The following is a 20179-nucleotide window of genomic DNA, read 5'->3' as shown; positions in this document are numbered from 1 at the left end:
TGTTTAGGGCAGTGTGACTCACCGAGAATGGCAGTTCAGCCTAACAATGGAGTTTGATCTCTTTGCTATCCTGGAGTTTAGAGACAAGATGCCTATGATGCCTAATTGGGAATGTGGTGGGTTGTTTAAGGCATTCAGTAAACGTCAATAAACACAGTAGAACTTGCATCTGAGTAAATATCCATAGAGCTATGAATACAAGGACTGTCGCCAATGAAAGATAAGTGTGATTGAGGCGATATGATACGGCTTTGAGATGTGGGCTTAATATTGTAAACAGGTTGTTTAGATATTGCAAACAAGTCATTGTCAACATTTTTTTCTTAACAAACATTCCCTGGAAAGGGCAAGTTCTTAATTGAGGGGACAGGAGACATAAGGGCTGGTATTTTGATGCCAATCATGACTGTTACAAGGCTGCAGAAATATCCACCTGCACAAGGAACACACACCTTCACAATAAACATTTCTCTCAGCACTCCGAAAGTCCTATGTAGAACAAGAAACTACAATGGCGTTATGTACAATAAGTGTTTGGCTGATGTAACGCAAGAACAAATCCAGGTTTGCCGCCAAATATACACTTGACAGGGAGTTACAGGTAGGCAGCCCGTAGCCATGTTGGTCTGACGCATAGCTGCCAAGTTATCCCTTTTTTACAGGGATTTTCCCTTATGCTGAATAGGCTTCCTCGCGAGAAAAGTGAAAACTTGGCAGCTATGGTCTGACGTAGTCAAAACAAAATAAATTCCTTCCAGTAGCACCTTAGAGACCAACCAAGTTTGTCATAGGTATGAGCTTTCGTGTGCATGCACGTATCTGAAGAAGTGCACATGCACACGAAAGCTCATACCAATGACAAACTTAGTTGGTCTCTAAGGTGCTACTGGAAGGAATTGTTTTAATTTTGTTTCGACTTGACAGGGAATTGTTGCCAACTACTGCACTCTTCTCCTTTTGCATTCGCGTTTGACCTATCTATATACTGTACGACAGAACCAAAAAAAGAAGGGGCGGGGGGGGGCCCGAGGAACTGTGTGTGAATTTACCACGAAGGAGTCAGTAGCAGCTCGGCTGCTCGAATTAATCAGAGCTGGGATTTCCTTCCAGATTAGCCATGATCTGGGCGGGCAGCGGAGATCAGTGGCGCCTGACGCTGCAGAATCCGTCGTCGAAAGGTGATTGTCTAGAAGCCGGAATGCGCGGGGGCGGATAAAGACCGGGGCTCATCCTGAGCGGAGAAAGGCTGAGTACCCTCTCTCTCCGCGGTACACCCAGTCTGGCCTCCGCGTTGCTCTTTTAAGGCGTCCCTCCCATGGCGGGCGTTGCCCCTTTAAGGCCTCGTCGGTTCAGTGCAGGGAGCGCCGGCGGCGAGAAGGAGGAGGCGGCGGCCGGGCTTCCCGGGTCCGTGCAGCAGGGAGGTGAGGAGCAGCAGCAGCAGTCACGCAGAACCGGCGGCGCGATGGTGGAGAAACGCGTCTCCCGCTGGTACTTCGGCGGCCTGGCCTCGTGCGGGGCAGCCTGCTGCACCCACCCGCTAGACCTGCTCAAGGTGCGTCTTGGATTGGAAGGGCATAAACCTTCCAGGAAAGAAGACGGGGCATCCCTTCGCTGGCGACGGATTGGGGGGGTGGTGGCCCCTGAAATCCCCCTCCGGCCCTCTGCCTCCCGTTTCCCCCCTGGGCTTCTCTGCGCTGATCTCTGCTGGCCCCATCCCTACTACCGTACCGTATTTGTCTCTCGCCGCCCCCTCCGCTTCAATATTGCCGCGTGTTTCCTTTGCAGCTTGGGAAATCCTTGCGCCGCTTCCTTTGCTGCAGGCAAAGGTGGCTGAGCAGCAAAGTGCGCGGCTTAGGAGTTCTTCACCTCTTAACCTACCATTTACGTCTAAGGCGGCACGAGCGACGGCAAGGCGAGGAGACACTTCTTTAGCCCACCCCCACAATGATTTCTATCTGCCATTTTGGCTCCGTTGATAACTAGGAAGTTGGAACAGCCTGGGCACCGCCACCACCACCCGGTGGTGCACAGATGTACCCCGTTGCCCAGGCAAGAGACGTGGCCTGCGCTTGGTATTCCGGCCCTGGCTGGCACCCCTTGCTGTCTCGTTTCCTGGGCACAGCAGACTGGCATCTGCTGCTGCTGTGTGCCCTGTAGTGGCTCCCTCTGGCCAGGCGGCGTTGGCTGCCTTCCAGGAAGCAGTGCCCAAGGAGCTAACTGAAGGCAACAGTCTCGAGTCTGTTCAGTTTGATTGATTGATTAAATTTGTATTCAGCTGAAGATCACAGGGCAAGTTCGAAACATAAAAATACAAAAACGAGAACAGACCCCCCCCCTCATTTCCAGTTCATTCTATGTAACTGACCCCTAGACAGTTAAATCCATTATGTGTAGCATAATTTGACCAGCTAGCGTTCTCCAGTACGAACTAGAGAGCACATATCAAAGCATAATTGTCATCACAGTAGTTGGGCCCCTGCTCTGTTAAATATTACTGTACTGTACTTGTAAAACAGGTATAGCCTGTCTAGTTTCTAGCTTCTACTGTGTGTCAAGTGATATAGAATTTGTGCAGCATTTTCTTGGTTTGAGAGACTGAGGCCTAATTGTGTTGGTTAGGAAGTGAGGACTTCCAAGATAACAGCTTGAATTCGGTGGCAGTATCTCCTGGAGCCACGATTCTGCACTTCTGGCATTGTGCGGTCTGCACAATTGGCCAGATAGTTTCTGCCCTGAAAGGCAGAGGGAAAGTGGCATGTCCAAGGTCAGTGGGGCCATTAAGAGTTTCTCTTAATGATCTCTGGAATGCAGCCCCGATCAGCAGATGCAGTGTTTTCCCGTACTCTGTTAAATTATTTTATTTTGCCTTGTAAGCTTTATTGCTGTTATTTCTCAGCTACATTAGTCGTCATAGTGGGTGTTCTTAAGTTTTTGTTTTTGTTTTAAAAACAGAATCCCAGCTTTCTCAAATGTACGTAAAACACATTCGTCCTTGACATGGGGCAAGCCAATCAGAAAGGAAAACAGAGGGAGGCCAAAACATGGGGAAGAATTCAAATGTCGCACTAAAACAAACATTTCTGTTTGCTCAAGGGAACAGTCCTCCCTTTCCTGTTCTAGGGGTTCTCTTGATTCCCCCTACAAGCCAATTTGGGGGACATGGGATGAGGAGAGGGGAGGAAGCCCCATTGCACTTGTAGCAGTCCTCGTGTGGGCTTCTTCGAGCTGTGCCAGTTAGTCAAATCTGTCCTATAATCCAGGAAGAGACGAGTGTCAACAGGCCTCTCCCGGCTGTTCTTCAGATCTCCACACAGAAGCCTGCTTGGGATTTTAATGATAACTTTTCTAAGCCCTTTTATTACCCGCTTTTCTTTTGTATGTACCTAGACAAGAGATCGACCAACCACCTTTCTCTGTCTAGGGCCTATTTCTCAGGGGTACAATAATCTGTCAGGGGCCACACATTGGTGGTAAGTGAGGCCACATCCTGTTTCCACCTTTCTTGCTGCCTGGCATGCAGTCAGGGTCTTCTTTAGCAGATGTGGCGCCGGGGTGCAAATATCTGCTCAGTGCCCCCAAATTACCACAGATAGGGAGGGGGGGCTGAAGCTGCACACTGCCAGCTATGGGTGTGTGTGTGTGTGCAACTCTCCCCCATGCTGCTGCGGGAGAGCAATCCCCGCAGAGTCTTGGGAGGGAAGCTGTGCACCCGCCAGCCATATAGTTAGCGGGGCGCAGCTTCCATCCTAAGCCTCTGCAGGGATCGCTCGCCTCCCGCGGAGGCTTGGGAGGCAAGCTGCACGCCCGCCAGCCATATATTTGACGGGGCGCAGCTGGCGGGTGTGCAGGGAAAGGGGAGGCCGCCGGCTGGGGTGCTCCTGAGAGGCCGCCCCCTGGCGCAACGAACCACTAAGCTATATGGGAAAGACAGCTCTGCATGCAGTCCTAGGGACATAAGGTTGCCTCTCCAGGAAAAGTGGTCCCTGAGGCCTTGCTCATCATGGCACCAGGGTCTCCCCAGCTTTGGTCCTTGCTCTTCAAAGTCAAATGTCAACGGCTGCATACACAACATACTCACACTCACACACCTTAGAAAATCCTGGGAACCCTAGTTTACCCCCCCCACAGACCTACAGTTCTCAGCACCCTTATCAAACTGCAATTCCCAGGATTCTGTGGGGGTGGGGGTTTGCTTTAAATGTATGGTCCAAGTCTGCCCCACAGGCTGTTTTAGAGCTGACAGAAAGGGGGTGGACTGGTCAAACTCAATAAACTTGAAAGATAGCTTTCTTAGGAGGGGAGCTTATGGGGCTATGAAGTTTTTCTGCCCAGCCACTGACAAGTTACCAGGCAAGGCCTGTTTTGAGATTCTCACCCACTCCACCCGCCTCTCCCTGAGCCTTCTGCATACTTAGCCCTGGTCGCTAATGTGGTGGGAACATTCTTTTCCCTTGTTACGGTCTGGCAGGGGCACACTAATGCCAGCATGAAGCTGCTAACCCTGGAGATTCCTGCAGATTTGAGCCTCCATCCTTTGCTTTCCCTGTGTCACTGCTGGGCCTGCCAGCTGCTTGATGAGCACATTCCAGCTTCATCCTCCACAATGGGATCTTTGAGCTGCCACTGGCTGCCTGGGAACACTGCCCATCTGAGCGGCTGTCCACCACTTCACTGCCCTCTCCCGGCTACTGGTACTTCTGCAGCCTCAGTGGATGTGCGTTTCCATGGGGGCTGCTTCAGTCCACTTGCTTCTTAAAAGGGTGGGTCTTACTAAAGATGGCAAAGCTGTGGGTCTTCCAGATGTTGTTGAACTCCAGCCCCTGCTCCTAGAAGGCTCTTGTATTTATTTCTTAATTGCATTTCTTTATTTCTTTATTGCTTTTATTTATTTAAATTAAATTTATTTACATTTATATATTTATAGAAATTTATTTTATTTATTGCTTTTGTCCCAAGAACTCAAGTACATGGTTTCCCTGCTCATTTAATCCCCAGGACAACCCTGTGAGGTAGTGACTGGCTCTGTGGCCAAGTGAGGATTTGAACCCTGGTCTCCCAGCTGCTAATCTGACACTCTAACCCAGGCATCTCCAGACCTGGCCCTCCAGATGTTTTGGGACTACAACTCCTATCATCCCTAGCTAACAGGACCAGTGGTCAGGGATGATGGGAACTGTGGTCCCAAAACATCTGGAGGGCTGAGTTTGGGGATGCCTGCTCTAACCAATATAGAATCACTGTAGAGTTGGAAAGGTCCACAAGAGTCACCTTGTCCAATCCCTTGCAATGCAGGGATATTTCGCTCAATGTGGGGCTAGAACCCACAACCCGGAGATTAAGAGTCTCGTGCTCTACCAACTGAGCTATCCCCAGCTGCCTATAGCACACTGGTACATTTCCATTCCAGAAACTCTGGCCAGATAATTGCTTGGACTCCTTGTTCCTTATAGTAATATCATGCAGGACAAGAGAAGGCCAGTGCCGAGAAGTGCAGGTGTTTTGTACTATTTCATTTCTGGGTCCAGAACATGTGTAGGCCACCTTCTCTTGTTGCTTGGCTTGGCCTCTCCCCTTCTGCAGGAGAAGGACTGGTTGGCCAATGGCCCTGCCAAGGTTTTTTTTTTATCAACGTGGCAGCCTTTCACCTAAATTCTCTCCAAGTTGGCTGTACAGTACTATAAACATGAGCTGCTCCACTACGAGGTCAGGGTGCTTGCAAATGGGATGGTGATCTGGGAAACCAATGTTGACCTGCGTTTCTAAACTACAGAAGCAGATGGGTCAGTAATCGTCTGTGGATGCAGGCACCAGACTGTCCAGGGGAGCCCCTTGCCATGACTGGAACAAGTGCCTCGCAGCTGTGATTGCAAAAACATCCAAAATTAATAGCACCCATTAAGTTATGGGGTGAAGAATGCAGGAATCTTCTTACAGCTCACCGGGGTGAATAATATCTGGAAGGAATTGGGGGAGATAGCTGGGAGGTAAGGCTTGTCTTTCTGGAAGGAGTAGGTTTTGTCAGACAAGCCACATGTCCTGAAGGAGGGGAAAGGGTTTTGTAAAAGCAATGAAACCAGAAGTCACATTTTATGGGGAGAGTGGAGCAGGATAGCAAAATATAAATTCTTATGCAAAGGGATTGTATCTGGGGGGGGGGGGGTAATCAGTCATAGCTTTAAAAATAGGAAGAATCTCTCCTTAAGCTCCGGTGGGCACTATTCTTAGAATAGAAGATTCAAAGTGGATGTTTACAATGAATTCCTGAGATCTTGTTGACGTGGAGTTGCAGTTTCATTTGTTTGCTGTATCAGAGGTGCATGGGCCATGGCTGCTTAATATTTTCCTTGCCCTGGCCCCCTGGAATATCCCTCGGAGAACAAAGAGCCTGGCAAATCCACCCTGACCCATTTGCTACCTGCTTTCCTTGCCTCTAGGTCCACCTGCAAACCCAGCAGGAAGTGAAGCTGCGCATGACAGGCATGGCCTTGCGTGTGATTCGCAACGATGGCTTTCTGGCCCTCTACAGTGGGCTTAGTGCCTCCCTCTGCCGGCAGGTGAGTTGTTGGGCCGCTGCAACGATTGCTTTACCCCTGTCTGTTCAGTCCTGCTCCTTTTGTCTGGTTTTCCACGCCAGCTTTTTGGTTCCTGTAGAAATTGAAGTTCTTGGTGAAGTCCAGAAATAAACAGTAAATTGCAAGAACTCGGGCCAGTAGGAAGATGAATTTTAAGTAAATCTTCAGAAGGTTTTATTTATGTAATGATGAATTCAAATGGGAATCAATTCCAGTATGATAGGCAAATAAAAATAAATTCCAGTGAAAGAATCCCAGGACAAGGCCCTGTTTCGACAATTCTTCATCAGCAATGTTTTAATGGTCAGAGTGTACCAAGTATGTTTGCCTTTTGGTTCCATCATGTTACCCCTGAGAGTTCTGCAGCTTCTTCCAGCACCCTTCAAAGCGTATTCCACAGATTCGACACTGAGACTGTGCTTGGCTTCACGGGCAGAGCTTTGTAAATTAGGTAGACTTGCAGTCTCTGAAACTAAGAGGCCATTTGGTCACAGTTAATGGCAAAGATCCCACAGAATATTGTCAATAGAATATAAGGATCCAATAGCCCCTGCCATCTGAGAAGGTCAAGCAGGTTTTTAGACTAGGAATTTCTGAAATGAGGCATGTGATTCTAAGCTATGTCCTCCCCAAGTCTTTGATGAGTCAGGCATCTTGTGCAGATGAGGAGAAGCTGAGAGAAGCGACAGCTTCTTGAGTTGTATCCCTCTTCCTTCTTAATATCTTGTTCATTTAGCAGCGCACTGACCGTCACAATGCCTCCCTCCACTCCTGGCACACTGCTGCTTCTCCCACGACTCTGCAAGGGAATTCTCAATCCTTGCAAATGGCTCTGTAATAAGGTTACATTGATCTCTGCAGCCACCATAAGCCCTGCTTGAATATCATTCTGGTTGCAGAATCTATGATTCCTGAATAGTTGAGTGTTAGGGTTGGCCTCTGCTATGGCAGGCAGGGTTCGGGGAAGAAGAGGGCTTCACTTGGGGTCGCACCTCTTGCAACAGGTGGTGCCTGTTGATTGGTGAAAGGGACGCTGCTGCCATGGCTCTTAAGGACACAAGCTCCATAATGCCAAGGCTGTGGCTGTGTCGTTGCCAAGCTGGTGCCGTGATTCTGATGAGCGATTGCCCTGTGCTGGGCAGGACCAGGTCCCGAGAGCGTGCTGCCAACCTGCTCTGACTCTTTCTGCTTCTCCAGATGACGTACTCCCTCACCCGCTTTGCCATCTATGAGACTGTGCGGGACCACTTGAGCCAGGGTGCCCAGGGGCCAATGCCCTTCTACCAGAAGGTGCTGCTAGGTGCAGTAGGAGGTGAGCTGGGGCTTGGCAAGCGCAGGATGACGGGCCACGCCAGTGCAGGCTACACAGTCCCCTTTCACCTGCTGTTCTCTGGTTGCAGGTTTCACCGGTGGTTTCGTGGGGACCCCAGCAGACATGGTGAATGTCAGGTCAGTGGTCTCCTTCCCCTTCCCCTATGGCTGTGCTTCAACCTTTCCCAGTTCAGCTCCCCGGATAGCTCAGTGGGTTAGAGCATGGTGCTGAAAATGCCAAGGTTGCAGGTTTGATCCCAGCTATTCCTGCATTGCAGGGGGCTGGATTAGATGATCCATGGGGTTCCTTCCAACTCGATGATGATGATGATGATGTATTCTTTATACCCCACCCATCTGGCTGGGTTCCCCCAGCCACTCTGGGCAACTCCCAACAGAATATTAAAAACACGATAAAACATCAAACATTAAAAATTTCCCTAAACAGGGTTGCCCTCAGATGTCTTCTAAAAGTCAGATAGTAGTTTATTTCCTTGACATCTGATGGGAGGGCATTCCACAGGGCTGGTTCCCTGTAACCTCACTTCTCGCAGGGAGGGGACCGACAGAAGGCCCTCAGAGCTGGACCCCAGTGTCCGGGCTGAATGATGGGGGTGGAGACGCTCCTTCAGGTATATGATCACAAAATTCCGAACAGCTACACAGAATTTAGCCCATTGTCTCTGTGATTTGCCTTGCTCTGGGGCAAACTCAGTATGCTATGCTGGGGGGGATGATTTGGGAAAGGCTCTCCCCATCCCCCATGAAAGTGTCCTTAACGCTGTAATGCTCTTCCCTCCACAGGATGCAGAATGACATGAAGCAGCCGGCACATCTGCGGCGCAAGTGAGTGTCCAGATTGCAGAGGGGGGTTGTACAGGAGATGCACAAGTGCGGGAGAGGCAAATAAATAGCATTAAGGAGGAGGGCCCTGTGAAAGCCTTTACAGTATCCCTCTGAAAAGGGTTGTATTGAAGCTGCATGGCCACAGGGGGGCAACATGGATCCTCAAATACCAATTGCTCGAAGCTCAAAGACACCTTTCTGAAAAGTCCATAGTTGCAGCCTTCTGTCTGGTATGGCCAGTAGAAGTAGCAGCTGCAGCGAGATGAGTTTAGGTGTCTAATATTAGGTGTCTCTTTGCTTTCTAGCTACTCGCATGCTCTGGATGGCTTGTATCGGGTGCTTCGTGAAGGTAAGGATTTGGTCAGTGCGCAGTGTGGCTAGTTTGGGCTTCTGAGAGGCCACAGGGAGCTCACCCTGAACGAAAGAAATTGGCCTTGGGGAGAATCTGCTGCAGCTTCTGCTCCCTTTTCTGTATGGAATAATAATAATAATAATAATAATAATAATAATAATAATAATAATAATAATAATATTTTATTTATACCCCGCCCTCCCCAGTCGAAACCCAAAGCACACAACAACGCCCAAATCATACAATACCCACCAAAATAAATGACAACCCCAAAAATAAAATTAAACAATAATAACTTCTGCTTCTCATGTTATTATTTCAAAAATTTTTAATCTAAATATATAAAAATGTTCACGATGCGTGCGCAGGGGCCAATGCATGGTGATACAGGGGGGAGGGGACAACACTCCCCGTGGGAAAACAGAGGGAAGGGTGTCCTACCGAAACACAGGGATGAGCCAGGGGGTTGGAGGGAGGAGGGGTGGGATACGTCATGGATTGGGACAGGGTGGGGGGAATCACAGGGATGACCCACAGCAACGCGTGGCCGGGCCAGCTAGTAAGACATAAAGAAAGAAAAACAATTAGTTAAAATACAGGTTAAAATACAATCTACATTAAAAAAATTTAAATGCAGCCTCATTTTTAAAAAGGCCCAAGTCAAAAACCATAAGGGAGGAAAACATAGGGGTCAGACTGAGTCCAGGCCAGAGGCCAGGCGGAACAGCTCCGTCTTGCAGGCCCTGCAGAAAGATGTCAAATCCTGCAGGGCCCTAGTCTCCTGTGAGAGAGCGTTCCACCAAGTTGGGGCCAATACTGAAAAGGCCCTGGCCCTAGTTGAGCACAATCTAACCACCTTATGGCTCAGGATCTCCAACGTGTTGTTATTTGTGGACCATAAGGTCCTCCGCAGGGCATACCAGGAGAGGCGGTCCCGTAGGTACGAGGGTCCTAGGCCGTATAGGGCTTTAAAGGTCAAAACCAGCACCTTAAATCTGATCCTGTACTCCACTGGGAGCCAGTGCAGCTTGTAAAGCACTGGATGAATATGGTCCCGCGGCAGGGACCCCATAAGGAGCCTCGCCGCGGCATTGTACACCCGCTGGAGTTTCTGGGTCAGGTTCAAGGGCAGCCCTGCGTAAAGCGAGTTACAATAATCAAGCCTGGAGGTGACCGTGGGAGCCGTTAGGTTACAGGCCACTCCCGGTGCCAGGAAGCTGGCAAAACCAGTGCCAGGAGAAGGGGCAACACCATCCAAGGCAAACTACCTGGAAGTAAAGCTGGCCGCAGGATGAGAGCCTGTGAAAGATGCAGGTACAGTCTTTGTTTAGTGGCTCTTTGGGATCAGTGACGTGAGCCGCTTGCAAGCTCCTCTTGTATTTTAAGCTGCATTTTAAACTGTATTCTAATTTATATTTTAATCAATTGGTTTTTTGTTTTGTTTTGTTTTTAATATTTTTACTGTATTTATATTCAGTGTTAGCCGCCCTGAGCCTGGTCTTGGCCGGGAAGGGTGGGGTATAAATAAATTATTATTATTATTATTATTATTATTATTATTATTATTATTATTATTATTTAATTGAGTCTGGCAGCCGCTGAACATTTTAAGGGAGAGGGGTGATTAAGCTGATGGGAAGTGCAGAGGAATATGGTGACCTGGAGTTCACACGGGTAGAATTCAAAGTTGACCACATACTTGGCTTTTAGAGCATCACAGAGAACAAGCATATGGGGCCCAGGGAAAAGGGAGAGAGGAGACTAAAAGGGTTGTCCCTTCGTGTGTGTTAAAGAGAGAGGGGCGGTGGGGGGAGAGTGAGATTGGCAAGTGGAGAAAATAAGACCTACTCCTCCTGCCTTTAAAGTCCAGTGGAAGGATGAGGAATGGTAGCTTCCTGCTCCATGTTGCTCTGGAAATTGAGGACCTGCAGCATTCACTGGTTCAGATTCACTGTGGCTTGCCCCCAGGCAAGTGTGCATAGATTGGCAGCTGGACTGGGTTTCAAAAAGTGAAACTGTGCAAGAGCCGAGAGACCCAGTCTGAGCAACTGCCCCTGTCCTCTGTCCCTGATTAGTTTAAGCAATGTTCTCCTTTCCACAGGCATCTAATAGGAGATCGTATCTTCTCTGATGCTTTGATTTCTAACCACAGATTTATATTTTAATCTTCCAACCGCATATATTTTATTGTGATGGGGCATCAGTATCTTTGCCCTTTCAAGGCTTCTGATCATCTGTCTTTGGCTGAATGAGGAGCTATTTCATAACCTTTTAAAACCAACCTGTGATAGAATACAGTGAAGTCTTTTATGGATTGGCTCTGCTTTCTAAGCACCTAGTAGATTATAACATCATTCCTGTATCTTTGGTAGCAAGAGAGAATATCCATTCCTGTGCAGTGTCTTAGGGGCTGGGAGGCTGTGGTTTCTGAAGAGCTGACGAGCAGAAAGCACTGCTGTTTGTAGACTGTGCAACCTGCTGAGCTCTACCCTGTATACCCCATGCTTTGAATCCCTTTTGTCTTTGCAGAGGGTGTGAAGAAACTGTTCTCGGGAGCTTCAATGGCAGCAAGTCGAGGGGCCCTGGTTACCGTTGGACAGGTTGGGATATGAAAAAAGAGGCATAGTTGCTGATTGATGTGCACCTAAATCCAGCCTACATGTGTGCATATTCAGCTAGGCATATGCCAGCCATAGTGCACACCAAGGCCATATCTATATGCCCACGTTTCAGCCCAGGCATGAAATCGATTGACATGTTCTCTAGCCACCTGGGGAGGGAAAATAGGATTTTGTAGAAATCCCTGTCTTGTTGCAGTCAGATGTAATGGAAGAGGCACCTGCTCTGCATTTGATGAAGGGTAAGATTTCTAGTCCGTGCATGGCCTCCCCACAAGAGCCAGTCTTCCCATTGGGAGGCTATAGGCAGCTGCAATCAGGCAGCAGGATGCAGAAGGCAACATTCATTTGCAAAACCTGCAGGCTTTTGTCAAAATGTTAAAATGTTTGAAGGCTTCTCTTAGTCTCTGGGCCCAAGGTTAACAGGCTAGTTTGTAGGTTCCTTCGTACTGTCTCTACTCTCTCTCCTGTCTCTGGGGCTGCAAGGGGGTGGGGTGGGGGTGAGAGGAGAGGAGAGGTCAGGTTTTGTGGGTGAACATCTAGCAATTGTTTTTTCAAGGTGGGAGATTTTCGCGAAAAGATTCCAGTGGTGTAAAAGCACAAGTGACCTGATGTAGGCTGGAGAATGAGATCCTGTATTTCCCAGTCCACCTGTGTCCTCAGCATATTGGCTTAGGCAGGCACCCCCAAACTGCGGCCCTCCAGATGTTTTGGCCTACAACTCCCATGATCCCTAGCTAATAGGACCAGTGGTGAGGGATGATGGGAATTGTAGTCCAAAACATCTGGAGGGCCGAAGTTTGGGGATGCCTGGTCTAGAGAGCCCCAAGTTCCCTTGGATTAGGCTTATGACTTCCTTGTCTTTCTGGCAGTACTGATGGGACAGGAGATTTGTCCGAGAGGACTGCGGATTAGCCACACTTTCCCACTCGTCCTCCTGGTACACTGCAGGGGCTGGTGTCACTGTCTTGCCTGATCCCTTGTGGTTCAATGGAGAATGGACACTCCGTTTCAGGACCAGTCTCTCTGCTTGCTCATGAGTCCTGGGGGATTTGGGGCCAGTCTCACAACTTTCTGCTTCTCTGCAGCTCTCCTGCTACGACCAGGCTAAGCAGTTGGTTCTTGGGACCGGTTTCCTCTCCGACAATATTCTCACCCATTTCTTGGCCAGCTTTATTGCTGTAAGTGGATATCTGGGTGTGGGTGCAAAGCCAAGGATTTTAATTTTTTGGGTGTGTATTCATTGGGGTTAGAGCCGTGATGCTTGTTTCACCTTCTCGGGGAGATGGAGGTCCAAAGTCGAAGTCCATGGAGCTACCCAAAATGGATTGTTATGAAGGTCCTAGTCCAGGGGTCGGCAAGGTTTACTTCGCCTGGGCCGGTTCACTCCAGTGGAGATCCCTCTGTGGGCCAGATCGCGGGTGCCCGTGAGCAGGCACACCCGTGATTTCCGGCATTTGCAGTGGGCCAGTTAAACAATCCCCATGGGCTGCTTGTGGCCCATGCGCCTTAGGTTGCCGACCCCTGTCCTAGTCCTTCCCTGCAAAGACAGCATTTCAAACCCAGAAAGCTCATCCTTTAAAGTCGAGTTGTCTGGCAATTGAGCCATAAGAGTTATCTCATTGCTGGGCAGTAAACCAGACCTGCACAAGTGGTGACGCTCCAAGATAAACACAATGTTTGACCTGCCTGAGATTGTAAAAATATTGGGGAGGGTGGTGGGTGGTGGTGGTGAAGTATATGCCATACTTGGCTGGGGGTTGTTTTGGGCTTGGTGGGGGGCCATACATTGTTTAAGCATGCAGTAGGCTCATGACTAGGACTACTAGTTAGTCTACTGGTTGCTGTTTGGAATTAATAATAGACCATGAGCCTCTGGACTGAGGACTAATGGAGATGGAGGAGCTGAAGGGAGAGAGGGCAAGGTTTGACAAAGGGGCAAAGGTAAAAGGGAAGGCAGGGCTAATAGCAGGCACTGCAGTGTAGATGAGGCTATTATGATTCTGAAACGGTTTTTCCCAATAAGTTGGTTTTACAGAGGGCTTTGAAAGGTTTGTGAGAAAGAAAATTAGCTGGATAAAGGGATGGGGGTTCTTTCAAGTCCGGGGCACTATGAAGGAGGTGCTACAGGGAACTATATATTCCAGTGCAGATCATGCAAGATGGTTTTGTGGCCTCTTCCCATTTATTCTGCTCCATGGCTTGAAAACACAGCACGCGCCACACGGTAATTTTTGGTAACTGTTTGGTAAACCAGTGGTCTGCAAGTGGGAAGAAATGCCTTGCTACTACCCTAGTGCATCATGGGATTTCTACTCTTAACACAGTAGTTGGGTGAGATATCGCCTCTTCCTCCAACTACCACTTGGCAGTATGTCAGTTGATGACTAGCTTACAAAGTGGGCATGCTTCTGGTGACATTCACACAGTGCCCTCTAACCCAGGATTTCAAAAAGGCTCTGCTGCCATCACATCCCCCCCTTTTTTCATTGCAGGGAGGATGTGCCACATTCCTGTGTCAGCCCTTGGATGTGCTGAAGACACGCCTTATGAACTCCCAGGGGGAGTATCGGGTGAGTGCTCTGATCCCCACCAATGGCTGTCCAGATTTCCAATCTCTTGATTCATTGGTTGCTTGAACTAAGCATCATCCTACAGATATCACTGGCCTTCTGGCTAGCTTTTTGTTTTGTTTTGTTTTCCTTTTGCTGCTGCTTGGTGCCGTGTCCCTGACCTCTGAGCATCATCCTGGCTGCTGCAGCTCTTCATCAGTTTGTGGTTGGCAGAGATTGAGCCTTGTAAGGAGAGGAATGGAATCTGTACAGGGGGCTGCCTAGGCGTGGGCTGACCTCTCTCTCATTCTCTCTCAGGGTGTCGTGCACTGTGCAATGGAGACAGCCAAGCTTGGGCCACTGGCTTTTTATAAGGTAATGCAGATGCAGCTGGAGCGTCGATGGGTGATTGCACCAAGTAGACCAGGCATGCAATGCAGACAGCACAACTCCCAGCCCTTCCTAGTCCTGCCATTCTGGTCCCCAGCCACTGTGCTTCTCCAGTTTGCTTCCCTATTCCCAAGATGGCTCCACTGCCTACACTGCATCATTTCCCCTGCCCCAGTGCTGCAGCTGCATGCCAGGCTACCTGGCCTTTAGGTGATGCCAGGTGAGTGAAAAATCCTCATGTGACTCCAGATACTGGAGTAGACGCATGGGATCAAAATCTGGGCTTCTCTCTACTTTGGGACCCTTTGCCAGCTGCCTCTTTTTCAAGCCCCACCTTCCCTCCTTGGTCCAGCTGTGCAGCTTGCGGCCACGATTCCAGGATTGACAGAAGCTGACCATAACCAATTTCCTCTTCTAGGGCCTTGTTCCTGCTGGCGTCCGCTTGGTCCCTCACACGGTGCTCACCTTTGTTTTCCTGGAGCAGCTGCGCAAAAACTTTGGGATCAAAGTGCTGGCCTGAGGGAGAAAAGGGCCTGCCTCAGTAAGAGGCATAAACCTGGAGGACCGGGGGCGGGGAGGGCTGGGACACTACGACCCCCCACAGTGCCCGGGTATCACACGCTATTCCTTTGCCCAGGTGCGGCATTCTTAGTGCTGCGGCACCTGCTGAACTCTCGCGGAATGCCCCCTTTCAGTGCCTGACAGTCTCTCACAGCTGCTAGCCAACCCTTCGGCATTGCTTGGTGCCTGATGGCATGACAGACAGCCAATCGGAGCTGTCTCCTTTAGTGCCCAATAGCAGTGAGTGGCCAACCTCTTCCCACAATGCCTTTCTCCTATGCCCAGCAGTTCACTGGAGCCTCCATTCCTTGCCGTTAGCAGAAGCACCACAATACTGCCTGCCGAGCAGTAGTAACCCTGCTGACCCCCACAGCATCTCCTCTTAATGCCCAACAGCCCCACGAATGCCCTCGTCTTGCCCGCCGGCATTGCAACATTTGCTACCACTCACTATGGGAGCCCTGCAAGACTGAAGTTGCTCCTCCGCTGTGCCATGGGCAGTAACTTGCCTCTTCTGCAATACCACCATCTTTCTCTGTCCTCTCAGGCTCCTTCGTTGTTTCTTGGGGGCGGGAGGCGGGGGGGGGAGTTGGGTGCCACGGCCTCCCAGCTCCCAGCCCCCTTGCCACGCTGAGCACTGCTTTCTCCCCTGCTCTTCTGGAGCAGAAGTGCGCCTCCATGTGGGGAGGTAGAAACATAATAATAATAATAATAATAATAATAATAATAATAATAATAATAATAATAATGTTCTCTGTCCATTTTTAAATGCTTACGAGTGAGCTGGAGAGGGGTTCTGTTAGTTAATGGTGGGGCTGCCAATAGCAATACACCTGGCAGGCACCTTTTCCTTCTTACCTACCCTTCAGTGTCCCAGATTTTTAAATGTTTCTACGAACACAAGGTTTCCCTCGCTGCGTCCGGCCTCCTCCCTTTTTCCTACCTCAGTTTCCTCTTAACCCTCAGGGATGGCTCCTTGTATTTACTGTGACTGGTAGTAGTGGTAGCATAGGGCAAGCAACGTCACAGTCTACGGCCGGCCTAGCAAGCCTTGCCTCCTTCATTTTGCCTCTCGCTTTAACCTTGTTCAGCCAAAGCCTCCTGAAACCAAAGGGCCTCCTTGGGGAGGGGGGGGGCACTAATGAGACCAGAGAATAGGTTTCTGAGGTATTCCTCTAACTAGCAAGAGCCAAGTTAGCTCAGCCAGGGGGAGAGAACGTTTGAATCCCTTGTGACACCACCTTCGCTTCTCATGTACCCCAAGTGAGCAGGCCTCTTGGCATATGATGGTGGAAGGGTGGTGGGGCTGTCATAAGTCAGCAAGGCCTTTACTGAGGATCTAGGACGGGGAGAACATGGTCCATATTTTGACCCATGGCATGGGCCATAGCTGCCAAGTTTTCCCTTTTCTCGCGAGGAAGCCTATTCAGCATAAGGGAAAATCCCTTAAAAAAGGGGATAACTTGGCAGCTATGGCATGGGCTAAGGTTGCAGGGCAGGGGGAGGCCCTCTATTTACTAGGTTTACTCTAGAGTAGGTGTCACAGATAGACATTGTGTGCCTCTTAAGCTGCCAAACTTTCCCTACTCCCTGCCTGATTTATCCTCTGGCAATTCCTCTGAGCCTCTTGGCAGTTTTGGAGGGAGCCTAGACGGCTGTGAAATCTTTCCACGTTGCCTTGCTTTTTCTGTGATGCTGTCAAGGCCCCGTTCTGTAGCTCTGATTTTACTTTTTAAAAAATGCCTCTGGATCCGGCCCATGCCTAATGAAGTGATTGCCCTTGTTTCTGCTGGCCTTTGTTTTGCCAGCATGTGGTGCCCCCCTCACCGGTCAACCTCCCCCCCCCCGGTGTGAAGCGTCATTCCAGAGGGTAATGACTCTGCAGGGTCGAAGAACCAGAGCAAGGAAATCAGCACTTTTGTAATCATGACAATAAAGTTTATTGTGAAAATCAGGTGTTGCTCGTTCCTGAAGCGCCAGTCCCTTTCAACATGTGTCATGTGACTACGGATTTACATCCTCCAAATTCGCTCTGTTGGGAAAATGACTGAGAAGGCTAAACAGTTGTGTACAGTACTGTTATTTAAAATGTCCCTCAAATGTGGTGTATTGAACCATTTTTAGTTAACAGTTTCCAGAGAGAGAGAGGTAGTTCCATTTTCAACAGGTGCCAACCTAGCATAGCCTACCGTGTTCCCCCCCCAAAAATAAGACATACCCATAATATAAGTCGTAGCAGGATTTCTAAGCATTTCCGCAATATAAGCCATACCCCCGAAAATAAGACATAGATGCAGCGCCTCCAAGCAGCAGCTCAATGCCCTCCGCCATGCCATGCCGGACCTGGAGCCCTTCCCACTGGAATAAGACACTGCTTCCCCCCCCCCAAAAAAAATAAGCCACAGTGTGTCTTCTTGAGGAAAATAAATATAAGACAGTGTCTTATTTTCGGGGAAACACGGTAGTTGAGTGAGCAGGGCTAGTCCATTTCGCAGCAAGTTGCTGTTGCCAGACTTCAAGGAATTTGATGTCCAAATTTTCTCCTATGCAGTATCTTGCTGTGGTACAAAGTGCAGTGGGAAGCTACAGGACTTAAGATTGAGTCCCTTTATTGTATGAGGCAAATGGTATAAACCCACGTTGGGGGGTGGACCAGTGTTAGAGCCTCCGCCTTACATACAGAAGGTCCCAGGTTCAGTCCCTGGAATCGGCAGGATTTCGTGTTCTGTCTCAAAACAGAGCACGATGAAGTTCAAACACAGGTGTTGTCCCTATGCCATGGCTGCCAACATTTATCTACCCCATACTGTGTGGCTTGCATGAGAGGTGCGTCTGGACAAGGCGCTAATTGGGCTGTAGAAGAAGGCCAAGGGAATGCAAATTCGTCATCTTAACAAAGCTTTATTAGGTCTGGCAATAACAGCGCTTTGTTCCCAACCCTGCTCTTTGGGCCGCATTCCAGTATCCCCAGGTAAGAACAACCTATGGACCTCTTAAGTGGCTGAGGCACAAAGTGGCAAAAAGACTGGAAGTTGTAATTCCGTGGTAGTCGACGGGTGGCCCTATGCCATATACTGCGCGGGTGGCGCTGTGGTCTAAGCCACTGAGCCTCTTGAACTTGCCAACCTAGCAGTTCGAAATCACGCCAGCGCAAGTAGATAAATAGGTACTGCTGTGGCGGGAAGGTAAATGGTGTTTCTGTGCGCTCTGGCATCTGTCACGGTGTGCAGTTGCGCCAGAAGTGGCTTAGTCATGCTGGCCACGTGACCCAGAAAGCTTTCTGTGGACAAATGCCGGCTCCCTCATCCTGAAGCAAGATGAGCGCCACAGCCCATAGTCTCCTTTGACTGGACTTAACCGTCTAGGGGTCCTTTACCTTTACCTTTGTACTGCAACTCTCCCATCATCCTTGACCATTTGTCATGCAGGCTGTGGCAGTAGGGAGTGGGAGTCTAACAACATCTACAGAGCCACAGGTTCCTCACCCCTGGGGATCTGACTTGCACCCCTTTTAAGACACATTAGATCCCTATGTCTTGGTGTGATTCTGGGGGCCAGCAGCTGTTTGTTGGCACTTATCCTCTGTTCCTTTCCCCAATTTATTTAGTCTCTCCAGATTGGATACAGAAAGCTGCACTGTTCTGCACAGCACAGAGAGCTTACTGCCCGTAAAGGCAAGTCTCCTGGCTCTTCCTTTCTCCCCAGCTTGATGCATTGAGTGCTAGGTTGCTGCATGATGCATAAAGCACTGGAGCCGTGGAGATGGCTCCAGGCATTGTCGGCACTCAGCAGATGGAGCTTGGGTGCCAACTGTGTGCTCCGTAGTCCCAATTAGTGATGGAGAGGAGATAAGCATATGTGACTCCTGTCTCCTCTCTCACCCCTTCCAGCGCATTGCCAGGATAACCTGGGTCTGGCTGACCTATGTTGCAGCAGGACAGAGGGAGGTATCACACATTGAATTTGTTTAGAGGCAGGTCCTGACGATGCTTTAAATGCATGCCAAAAATTGTAGGTCTAGCAAATGCCTGTTTGGCTATGCTTGTCAGGGAGCTAGGATTGAACATAATACAACTGCCTTGTCGGTGGCCAGCCAGAGAATTTTGGGGTGTCTACAGGTGGGGAATGAGCACAATACCTGTCTCTTGCTGCTGTTCTCCAGCTGCTGGTTTTTAGAAGCATGCTGCCTCTTATCCTGGAAATAGTATTTGTCCACCATGGCAGGTAGTTGCTTGATTTGCTGCTGTATAATGTGAAAACTGACCACAGAACACTAAAGAAGATGTGGTCAGTCAGTCTTTTTTTATGAAGATATGCAACATCTTTCAGAGATGCCAAGAACCTAAGCCACATGGTTTGGTTCAGCAACTGCACCCCGGTCAATTCACAAAATACATGCCAGATGTTTCCTACGAAGGAGGCTGGTTGTTCCTAGGATGGAGCAAGGACTGCACAACATCCTGGCTTAGCAGGTGGGGTCAGGCCAGGAGGAAGCTGGCGAATGCCTCTTCTTGCCATTCAAAACAACTGCCAAATGAGTGTGTAGGGTGCTACAAAACACTGAACAGAACTGCACAATCCCTGATTTGAGCAGTGTCTTGGCTTTGCACATTATTTATTTCTCCTATTTGTGTGTCGCTCTGGCAAACCTAGGCACTGGGATCAGGTATTCAGCTTCTAGTATTCGTTAGACTTGACTTAATGGTCATAGTGGTGTAACTTTGCTTGGCCATGGAAGAAATGGCACAGATGACAAATGTCCACCGGGTCGGTGGAAAGGTGTGTGTGTAATTTAGTTCAACCAACATGCGTCTCGAACTCGGCCCCTGTTCTGAGTTGGTGCTTACTCCACAACTAAAAGGGTAGTCTGAGTTGCTTTCACGGCTGCTACTGCTTCCACTTGACTAGTGTAGTTTGGTTTAGGTAGCATAAGGAGCCCTGAGTAGTATAAGCAAGGGTACCTGGCAGGGGTACCAA

General features: G+C 49.3%; 1 protein-coding gene across 4 annotated transcripts; it reads left to right on the top strand.

Moving 5' to 3' along the window:
* The first annotated feature begins 1221 nt into the window (after window positions 1–1221).
* SLC25A10 (solute carrier family 25 member 10) lies at window positions 1222–20179 on the top strand. 4 transcript variants are annotated; one of them, XM_035104239.2, is made up of 11 exons: window positions 1222–1552; window positions 6435–6554; window positions 7770–7884; window positions 7973–8021; window positions 8688–8729; window positions 9035–9078; window positions 11611–11681; window positions 12788–12880; window positions 14195–14272; window positions 14570–14626; window positions 15060–20178. In XM_035104239.2, exons 1-11 carry the CDS (start codon window positions 1316–1318, stop codon window positions 15159–15161), a joined length of 1008 nt encoding a protein of 335 aa, XP_034960130.1. In that variant the 5' UTR covers window positions 1222–1315; the 3' UTR covers window positions 15162–20178. The 4 variants fall into 4 exon arrangements, with proteins under 4 accessions (XP_034960130.1, XP_060127896.1, XP_034960133.1 ...); XM_060271913.1 differs by having other exon boundaries at window positions 1398–1421; window positions 15060–20179; XM_035104242.2 differs by lacking the exon at window positions 1222–1552 and adding an exon at window positions 4884–5943 and having other exon boundaries at window positions 15060–20179.

The sequence above is a fragment of the Zootoca vivipara genome, chromosome 2 (genome assembly GCF_963506605.1).
Source record: "Zootoca vivipara chromosome 2, rZooViv1.1, whole genome shotgun sequence".
NCBI lineage: Eukaryota > Metazoa > Chordata > Lepidosauria > Squamata > Lacertidae > Zootoca > Zootoca vivipara.
This window is presented reverse-complemented; position numbering and strand designations above follow the sequence as displayed.

Excerpts from the sequence above, each read along its gene's own strand:
- SLC25A10 (XM_035104239.2), top strand. The coding sequence starts at position 1,316 with ATGGCGGGCGTTGCCCCTTTAAGGCCTCGTCGGTTCAGTGCAGGGAGC. Across the intron at positions 7,885-7,972 it reads GCTGCTAGGTGCAGTAGGAG|GTTTCACCGGTGGTTTCGTG; the intron begins GTGAGCTGGGGC and ends CTCTGGTTGCAG. Across the intron at positions 8,730-9,034 it reads CCGGCACATCTGCGGCGCAA|CTACTCGCATGCTCTGGATG; the intron begins GTGAGTGTCCAG and ends TTTGCTTTCTAG.